The sequence below is a fragment of the Erigeron canadensis genome, chromosome 1 (genome assembly GCF_010389155.1).
Source record: "Erigeron canadensis isolate Cc75 chromosome 1, C_canadensis_v1, whole genome shotgun sequence".
NCBI classification, from domain to species: domain Eukaryota; kingdom Viridiplantae; phylum Streptophyta; class Magnoliopsida; order Asterales; family Asteraceae; genus Erigeron; species Erigeron canadensis.
The window spans coordinates 28,724,839-28,736,047 of record NC_057761.1 but is presented as its reverse complement, the minus strand read 5'-3'; the positions used below and the strand labels follow the sequence as shown (position 1 = coordinate 28,736,047).

At 29.9% G+C, this 11,209-nt stretch overlaps 1 protein-coding gene across 1 annotated transcript; it reads left to right on the top strand.

Moving 5' to 3' along the window:
* The first annotated feature begins 8,861 nt into the window (after positions 1 to 8,861).
* LOC122589087 lies at positions 8,862 to 10,756 on the top strand. The gene is made up of 2 exons (XM_043761333.1): positions 8,862 to 9,185; positions 10,307 to 10,756. Exons 1-2 carry the CDS (start codon positions 8,862 to 8,864, stop codon positions 10,754 to 10,756), a joined length of 774 nt encoding a protein of 257 aa, XP_043617268.1.
* The last annotated feature ends 453 nt before the right edge of the window (positions 10,757 to 11,209 follow it).

Below are 11,209 nucleotides of genomic sequence, written 5' to 3'. Positions count from 1 at the left end.
GAAGTAGAACGGATAAAACCAAAAAAGATATCGTTTTCCATTTATACCAGGAGTTGAATACCACATTCAAGATTCAATAGTTGTTTTAGATCTGATCCATAGGAATCAATAGTAAAGAAAAATCTCTTATGATACATCAAATTTGGCCCGGTTATTGATCAAGTGAATATATTTGCCTTTTGTTTAAATTTTTCTTTTGATTCAAAATTGTGTTGTAACGTGTATCCTCCCCTGTTCCGGTCATGGAATAGATGAAATATATTTTTAAAAATAGGTTTTTGTTCAAGAATGGAATACTGTTGGAAGTGTCCATGTCCGGTTTATCATGCAGAATTATATCACATCCTGAATCTGATTAAATAAGATGAATTCAGACGGTATTTTGTAAAGACGTAATATGTCTTATCATCTATCCAATCCTCAATATAAATCAAAATTTTTAGATACTTTATTTCAAAATAATAATTATTATTTTTAATATGTTTCCTGTGTGTTACGGGGGTTAATAATCTAGTTAACAAGACACTAGTTACGAAAAAGTACAATTATCTATACTACTTATTAAAAAAAAGGATAATGATAAATCAACCTAATTGGTATGCCTAAAGTTGTGCCTAATTGTAAGATGATGACATGTGAAAAAATCAGGGGGCAAGATTAGGAAAGAGAATTATTGCATTCCACATGTCAAATTCCTAAGGTTTTAGGCATATCTTTAGGCACACCAATTAGGTTGATTAATCATTTTCTAAAAGAAAATACCTCCATGTTGAAAGTTACATGGGAAAATGTCTAAAATGCCCTTCCATATAATATTTTAATCTACTACCCTTAAAATATATAATATTTTCACTTAGCACTAAGATATTTTCAGTTATACTACCCCTTAACATTAATGATTACATTACACTATTAATCCTTTATCTTTTAAAATATTTTCATTAACCCTTTATATCAATAATCTACACCAATCGACGCCTCATCTGTCACCAACCGTCACACCTGCCACCATATCGTCGCCGCATTTCGCGGGTAACATGCTAGTTAATACAAATACATATCTAAATATATCATATGCAACTAATCAAAACCCTTTCGAAGGATTAACCATAGATATAAAATGAGTAAGGAAATCTCATGTCAATTACAGTCCAAGATGGTGGTCTTGGCGTCGAATAGTGTAGGTGATTGATGTAAATATAACTGATGTAAAGGGTGATAGTATAAGTATATTAAAAGATAAATGATATATGTTATAAATATATAAAAATGGTAATATGAAAAGTTTGAATTTTAAGACATTTCGAATTTAAGAATCCAAAATGATTTATAGGTAGTTATAGATAAGTTTTGCAATTGATTATCATATGAGCTTCATTAATGTAATAAATTAGTTATATTTTATTATAAAATTTAAAGAGTAAGTTACTAAAATGAAAAATACAATTTATAAAAATTTAAAAATCCTTAAAAACAAATTGTGCATTAAAACACGTGTAGAATTGCTTGCAACTGTCCACTAGCACATAAAGTGGGGGGGCAAGCGGCGCCGTGAGCAATTTGATTTTGTAGTGTACGACACATACTAATCTTTTTCCTTTTTCATTTTTATTTATTTTTTAATTTATCTTGAATGACTTTTTTACTAACTTTCTCTTTTTTGTTCTTTCCAACATTTTTCACAATTTATGTTTATCTAAGTCTATACTTCGATAATTTCTTCAATGTAAAACAAATTACCCTCTCTCATTTTAAGTAATACAGATTTTATAACGAAATTTTTTTTTGAAAACGACATCAATCTATCAATTTACCAACACACATATAATATAATATGTTTAGATAGAGTTTTGGATTTACTCTAAATTTTTAATATCAAATCAAAATCGAAACTTGTAAGGATAGTGGATGACGGCAAATAGCCTTGTAATTTCGGATCGTAAACTCAAAATTTTGACGTTTTTGTGTTAATAACTTATTATGAGTAATATAAGTAACAAAAGTTGAACAATTGAGGGAAAAAATGAGATAATTTATCAATTAAAAAATGATCAATCAAATAAGTTTATAATGTCTTTTGTATTAATAAGTCAAGAGTTAGAGTTTAATTTTAAGTCTAATAAGAAAATTGTATCCATACACAATTAAAAAAGATAAATTATATAATAAATAAATTAAAAGAACACATTTCGATCAAGGATTACGCCACGTATCATATCAAGAACATCTCAATCTTATTTTAGTTTATTGGTAGATAACAAAGTTCTAAATTCAATACTAAATAATTAAGAACCTTTGGATGAATTTCGTATTTGATTTATAATTATTAAATCAAATTTAATTATTTCAGCTTTGTTTAATAACAATATTAATACTTTTACATTATATAATTTGTCAAAATAAACTTTTTTAATTATTATAATATACCATAAATAATAATAATAATAATAATAATAATAATAATAATAATAATAACAATGATATCATAGAGTATGTTTTTGTATTAAAAAAGGAGTAGGGCACAACTTGTATCTATACTCCCATCCAACTTCGTGTAAAAGCTATTTTATATTGAATGAAGTTATTATTATTATTATTATTATTATTATTATTATAATAATAATAATAATAATAATAATAATAATAATAATAATAATAATAATAATAATAGGAAGCGGAAGTATGTATCAAAATGTGAGGACAACGGATAGAAGTTCATACCATTCGCTTTCTCTACTTTCGGGGAATTCGATAAAGAGGCCTTGGACACACTATCACGTATTAAGTTTATTTCTAGTATTCACTCAAATAATGCTAGAAGTGGTACTTATATCTTTCATAGTTTATATTTTTGTATTAAAAAATGAGTGAGAACACAACTTGTATCCAGGTTTTCATCCAACTTCATGTAAAAGGTTTCTTTTATATCGAATGAAATCATTTATTATTAGAAAAAAAATTTAAAAATAAATAATAATAATAATAATAATAGCAGCAGCAGTAATAATAATAATAATAATAATAATAATAATAATAATAATAGTAATAATAGGTTCGAACTCTTACATTCCTTCCCTTGCACTTGTGATAGTATATTATTTACTAGCTTTATTAATCATTAATTTATAAATTACGAGATCTCATATATAGGTTACTAGCTTATTAACCGTGTAATACGCGGGATTTGTACATTGATTTTACATTAAAAAAATTTAATATATGAACACAATTAATATCTAAATAAATATTTACAAATTTTTGAACCACAATAACAATATCATGTTCTTTGTCATTAAAAGTTGTTAACAAATAATGTTGTCATAAAACTAAAAAATATGCATGGAACACCTATATTCCAATAAGTGAGTAAACAAAAAGGTAAATGCCCAGAAACTCCTTAGTCCCGTAGAGGAATTTTTCCTCTTAAGCTAGCGACCCTGCAAGTCTGCAACGCTCCCTGGTGGTGAGACTCCAATTTCACTATTATGCTAGTTATGAGATATTAGATACAAATATTATTAACATTAAGTTATAACTACATACCTTTTACTTATATATATTAGGAGCACCAGATGTGTTATTTTAATTTATGCAATCACATAAAAAAAAGGATCATGTAATATTGTATCAACTCATTCTAAGTGGAAATTTTGTCGAATATTCGTATCATTTACACTACATTAGAAATACAAATATGTAAAACTTTGTATACATCAAAATATAAATACTATATAAATGATTTTATTTATTTATAAGTTATATACATTAAATTCTACGAAGTACCATTATCGTACTAAAATAAATAAATATTAAAGACCTTATAAGACACATTTATTTATATAAAACTACGAGAACCAAAAGTGTTACTGACTAATCTATATTCCCTATATAAACAAACTACCCCTTCCCCAAATTAAACACTCTACCTTTAAATTTCCTATTTTACCCTTATAATTTACACTTTCCCAAACACTTTATTCCTGAACTTCCTACCCATAGAAAAATCTTATGCATCTACGTATCTATCATTTATTTTTTGGAATAGAGATGTTTGTGCGTTTAGGTAATGGATATTGTGGTACGTTGATGTTTCCAGGTTGTTCGCTATGTATAGTCATGTAGATTGAAAGTAGTTTTTTTTTTCAATTTTATTTTAATCTTTATAACGCTGGTTTGATAAGGGTTAGTTGATGTAAAAGACAAGATCTCAGTTTAATTTCTATATTCGATTAAAATCATTAGCCGCATCACGTGTATTTCTATTCAATACAGCCCGAACAAGAGGAAAAGTTTAGAATTCATAAAGAAGAGGTCATTCTTAGTGCATCTATTGTTACTCTCAAGGACAGAATTGAAATGGCAAAAATTGCTAAGGAGATGGGTTGTGAACCAGAAAGTTGGAATATCAAAACATGGGAAAAAACCTTGGCTAACTTGGTTATTAAGGAGGTTACCAATGATATTTCACCAGTCGTGCCTAAAAAATCAACGAGACTCAAGAGAAAAGCTTCAGGAAAGAGAGAGTCTTTAGAGGATGACGAAAATGTGATTTTAATTAAATGAAGTTATTACTTTTCGTTAAGTCATTTGGTTTTGTATGAATAATGTTAATTTTGTTCTATTTGTATTGTTCCTATGATTGATATTTGATTTGTATTGTGTTATGTTTGTTATCACGAAAGGAAACTATTGCATTTATTGTTTACGTGTGAGCAATTGCGCTTTAATTTATATTTCTGAGAAGAATCGTTTTGATTTATCGTGAAAGGTCACGACTGTTCGGAGTTAATCCCTAACTACCCGGCAATAAATTAATATCACCTCTTATTTATACCCTTCTATTCCTAACTCATTTTCTCATCTCAGAAAAGCAATTTACCTATTTCATAGAAATAATCCTTCTCTTCTCATCATTATGCCAATCCCTTCCTCTGTAAAGATTTTTACTTATCTTTGAGATTCAAGTTATTATTATCTGTTTTTTAATTTCATCATTTTGTATGTAGGTTTTTGAAGAACTTGAAAGACAATCGAAAGAACTTGGAGAACTTTCGTCCCAAAGAAAGTGATGAAGGACTCGGCTGGATCACTTTCTTCATCACTTAATTGGAGTCAAATGTTATGTGCAACTTTTGTGGGTAAAATAAATATTTGACTTAATTGATGATTAAGGTACATATATAAATCCATTGTTGTAAAACTCGGCTGAGAACTTAGACTTGAAATAGACTTTTCCACAAGTTGAATCCGGAGGGATCAACTAAAACTCGGTCAACATTCAAGACTTGGATCCATTTTAATCAAACTTAGCTGACTCGGTTAAGACTCTGTCGAATCAAGTCAAAACTTTTGTCAACTTTTATTCATTTTATTTTTCATATTGCAAAACACTTTTATAAGAAATCTTAAATTAATTTAAGCTTATATTTTTTAAACAATTAAGTTTAATATTAGATATTATGTTAATGTCTTTAAACAATTATATTCAAGTTTTCCACAAAAGTTACATATTCGCATGAGAATGGTCGTAAGTAACTTACACATGTTTTAAGTACAATTTTTTTTTGGTAGATTACCCATCACCGGTCACCCTCTATGACCTATCACACTATGACATATCACCCTCAATGACCTATCACCCCCACCAGCTTTGGTTTATGAATATCCTTAAGGGCGGAGTCCGCTCCAAATCATAATTTTTATTCAACTTACACATGTGTAAGTCTCACAGGAGATGTTACCGGAGATGAATATGGCCGGAGATGTCGCCGGAGATTATTAGTGGTGATTAGATCTGATGAAAATGGACGGTCTAGATCGAGTCCCTAAATAAGGAGTCCCTAATTTAACCCACCCATATATATATATATATATAGGGGGACAATCAAATAAGAACAGTTTTAAAATAAGAACGCTGAGAGCACCTTAAAAACATCATTTGATGCATTAAAAGTCTATAAAACCGACATAGTACATAACTAATTATCATTATTTAAGTGTTTAACAACACATTGATTCATCAAAATTGAAAAAATCACATTTTTTTTTGGATGCATCATTTTGATGAATATGTATCCAAGATGGATGCACAAAACAAAAAACATGATTATTTCGATTTTGACGGATGAATTTGTTGTTAAATACTTAAATAAAGATAATTAGTTATGCACTATGTTAGTTTTATGGAATTTTAATGCATCACAATGATGTTTTTAAGGTGTTCTCACCGTCTTATTTTAAGAGTGTTTTCACCAGAATTTTACCCTATATATATATATATATCAAATGCAGTTGTTCAAATTAACTAAAGACAATTTAGACATTTCACGTGCATAGTGTTTTGAAGAGACGAATAAAAGATGTCGCTTAGATCTATTTGCATTTGTGTTTTGATGCAACGGGTGTTCGGCTTCGTTTATGGGAGGTCATTCTTTTTGCGGTACGTTGGGATCTCCCTTCTGATTTTAGTAGTTGTCGCTAAATTACGTGTTTGTATGTCTTTTATTGTTAGATCTTATTCTCTTCATATTTTCTTTTGTTCGTTGGATCGTGTTTTGTACTTACTAATTTTTTGTTAGCATTTTTAATAAGTTTTATAATGTTGTTCTAAAAAATATTAGACAAATAGACTTTTTTTTTCCTTGTGGAAAAAAAAAAAGTTATATGCTTTTAAGTATACGTACATTTCACGTACTCACGTTCTAAAATGGATATTAATCTATGTTGAGATTGCGGTCATCGTAAGACTTATAACACAATTATTATAACAAGATGTGAAAGTTGAAAACAAGAAGTATATTGGATAAGACAAAGATGTTTAGATAGATATAGTTAACACAATTAAAGACACGTATTGAAGATGAATATGCTATCGTGATATATAAAAGACTAAAACCACGAATTAACGATGAGTTTGTAAAGTTTTGGTTGCAGGATTAGTTGGTCGACATCAATGATGAATTCACTATATATTTATACATTGACGAATAACTTGTTGCCGGAATCTTTATTTAAAAAAGGCCAAAATGCATTTTAGTACTTTTAAATTGGTTGATTAGGGGCTCTACTACCCTAAATTATTAAAGGTGTAATATATTACCCTAGACTTGATTAATAAGGTTTTTATTTTATAAACAAATTAATAAAAAATTTAATAAGAATTTGTACAAATATTTTATTGTAACGAACTACCTATTTATTAATAAAGTAATTACGTTTTTTTTTTTTAATTTCAGGGTTTTAATAATAATATACTATTACTGTCTATTTATTGTATAATTTTAAAGTGTATATTTTTCAAAGTCGGTACTTTAAAATTTTATAATCGGGTTAAAGATAACATATACTTTAGTGTCTTTAGTTACTTATGGTTTGTCAAATATATTTTAACATCATATATTAGTTGATTAATTCATACAAAACTTTTTAAAGATGTATTAGTGAGTCTAGGGTAGTATAAACCTTGTTAACCAAGTCTAGGGTACTATATTACACCTTTAATAATTCAGGGTAGTAGAACACCTAGTCAACCAAGTTGAGGGTACTAAACTGCATTTATAATAAGAAGGATCTTGAATCTTCAATATATTTAATTTATTAATATTAATTTTTTAATATATTAAAAAACAGTTGCTCTAATAACTTATTAACCAATCATAACTCGTGATTTTTTTAGGTTTACTTTTATTTTCAATTTTGATTTTAATTCATATTTTTTTGTTTTTCATCACAAACTATACTTTTTACCCAATAATTTCAATTTAAAAAACTAAAAATAATAATTAATATATATCGAATAGAATAATAGCTAATATATATTCAATAGGATAATATCTAACATACATCCCACAAACTTACATATTTTAACCAATAGTTTCAATATAATAAATCAAAAATAATATCTTACATTTACCCAATAAAATAATAACTTATATATATCAAATAAATTAATAGCTAATATATATCCTAATAATACTTTTTATCTTATAAATATAAAATTAATTAATTAAAAAATAAATACCAAATATGTCATAGTAAAATAATTTTGATGAACATATTTTGTTAAAAAAATATTCTAATATAAAATTCAACGTTTTAATATATGCTATCAGTTTTTTATGAATAAAAATAATAAACTAAATTTAAAGTTATAATAAACTAACATCTAGTATTGATAATGTCATAAACTCCCGTGTATTAGACATGAGTCTAAAGTCTAGTATTAATATTAACAGATTAGACTGCATGTAAAATGACGACGACTAATGCATATTAATATATTTTTTTAAAGAGGAATGGAATATGAGGTTGTTAGGCACCTAAGTTGGTTGAAAAACCTCTCACATACCTTTTTTTAAACCATAAATATTATGGGGGCCAAACATTTATTCAAAATATTAAAATATTGGTATGTGGGGGGGTTTTTCACCCAATTTGAGTGCATAATAGCCTCATACTCACTTTTCTTTTTTTAAAAAGGTATAGACATATACACTAGAACAAAACCTAATAAAACCCGTCCTTATAGGACGTCCTCCCTGCTTTCGTCGCGTGGCTTGGCGCCGCCGCTATTAGCACCATCGCGTCTTGGCTTGCGTCTTGTGTGTTTCTTCCATTTCTAGCCGAGCGGCAATGTGTGTGTGGGTCCCGGTTTGGAGATTAGTCGTTGCCAAATAAAAAAAAAAAAATTTTAAACCAAATTTTAAAAACCAACGGCTAGTTGGTTCAAAAATATTTTTTTAAAAAATTATTTTACTTCTATTTAAACCCCTCATTTACACTACCATTTCAAAACACACACAATCTAAACATATTCCTTCTGCTAACTTTTAAAGCATTTTCATCACACACTACTACCAAAAATGTCTGATTCATCATCATCCTCTAGTGACGATTACATATCAAACGATTACGAAGTACTCAATAATGTTGTTACGCAAATGAATGTTATTTTCAATCCCCAAGCCATAGGTGCGTGTCTTAACGTTATCTTTGACGAAGAAGAAAACCAACACCAAGAAGCGTCAAGTTCTTCAAGACTCAAGTTTACTAGAAGGGTGATCTCGCGAGATCACGTGGGTGTCGCAAAACTTTTATACAAACATTACTTTGCGCCTAACTGCACTTACCCACCTGATATGTTTCGTAGAAGGTTCCGAATGCGAAAGGAAATGTTTCTGCGCATAGTGCGAGACATAAACTCCTTTGAAAACATAGAACCGCTACCGAAACACTTTCAGTTCTTCCACAAAGGCGCGACAAATGCTACTGGTTGTGAGTCCACCTACACAAGATGTTAGACGAGTACAAGATATAACAAAAGTATAACAATGATAACAAATATATCAAGTAACCCGACTGACAAGTAATTCTAATCTAGATGAAGACTAGTTTAGAATTACGATCCAGATAATGGATATGAACAATAAAGAACAAGTGCTTGAAACTATATAAATACAATAGATAATCAAGTATTATGGCAAAGAGTCGAGATGTATTTTTCAAAGTATTTTGTTTATTCTCTTAAACAAAATACAAAAGTTGTTGCGGAACAAAGATAATCACACTTGTCAAAGTATTTAAACAACCTTGAAATACAAATTATCTAAACAGCAAGGAAATACTCGTAAGAATATTTATAGTATATATCACACGTTGCAATGCCAAATTTCCAAGCAATTTTTGCAAGTGTGAGAAGTCTTATATTTATAGGCAAACATGTCTTGATGACATGGCAAATGTCGTACAAATATGGTTGGGTGCATTTATAGTTGTAGGACAAATCCATAACATGTTTGTTTAAGGTAAAATATGTAAGTTTCTTTGATATGACTTGACATACATTATTCCCAACCTTTTGCTAAAACTATCACAATACCAGGTATAAAGTTATTAACAGGGTAAAGGTAGTTAAAGGCTGCAAAAAGACTTCCTCGTAATCAGTGAAAAAGTGTTGTAAATTTTTCACTGAGAGCCTTCAGATCTTCAATCAGATGGAATCTTCTCAGAGCTCTGCTTCTCAGAAGTTTCCCTTCTTCAGTCTTCAGTCTTCGACTTCAGAATGAACGTCTTCAAATGTATTGATCTTGATCTGAGGTGAAGCTTCAGAGAACTAATTCTGAGGGATGTCTCAGAATTTCTGTACAAGTATCTTCTCTGAACTTCAATATTTCTGAACAAATTATACTTGGTCGATTTTCGACCTAACACTGGTCGTCCCGGTTTCAACATTTTCCAAAAATGTACTTCTGCTATACTCCAGTTAGCGTATAGTTTTAAGGCTGATGCTTTAGATGAGTACTTGTAGATGGCTCAAGATACAGGCTACCAGTGTTTAGATGCTTTCTGCAAATGTGTGATACACCTTTATCAACACGAGTACTTGAGAAGTCCAATAGAAGCCGATATCGAGCAGTTAACTGCCAAACATGAGCATGTTCATGCTTTTCCAGGAATGCTTGGTAGCATAGATTGTATGCATTCGGGTTGGAGGAACTGTCCAGTGGCATGGCAAGGGCAGTACACTCGGGGCGACAAGGGACATCCAACAATCATGCTTGAAGCGGTTGCTTCATATGATTTATGGATCTGGCATGCCTACTTTGGCCTTGCTGTTTCGAACGACATCAACGTCCTCAACGAGTCAGATTTGTTCGACGATTTGCTACAAGACAGGGCTCCTAAAGTAGAGTTTTCGGTTAATGGGGAGCAGTTTACAAAAGGATATTACCAAGCAGATGGTATTTATCCAGAATGAGATACTCTTGTTAAGTCATTCAAGTTCCCGATGGACCCGAAAACCACCAAGTTCAAAAGATACCAAGAAGCTGCAAGAAAGGATGTCGAGCGAGCATTTAAGGTTCTTCAAGGTCGTTGGTAGATTATTGAACAATACGAGCGGCCATACAGTACCAACAAGATAAAACAGATCATGTTATGTTGTGTGATTCTGCACAACATGATCGTTGAAGATAACGGGCGTGCAATTACAGAGTTTGAAGAAGAGTTGATAGCTAATACTACACTCCCAACCCGTACGTGGACTGAAAGGTATGTACGGGGAGCTTCGCGATAGAATGGCTCACCATCAACTCCGCAATGCTCTGATCGAACATGTTTGGAACCTCCCAAAACACGGCCGTCAACGTTGATGTCTAGTTTTTAATTTGCTAATAATGTCGTTTTTCATAATTTACTCGTATTTACTTTA

Bases quoted from the DNA above. Each gene is read 5' to 3' on its own strand.
- LOC122589087 (XM_043761333.1), top strand. From the start codon at position 8,862: ATGTCTGATTCATCATCATCCTCTAGTGACGATTACATATCAAACGAT. The intron at 9,186-10,306 runs GTGCGAGACATA...GAGTACTTGTAG, and splicing joins AGGAAATGTTTCTGCGCATA to ATGGCTCAAGATACAGGCTA.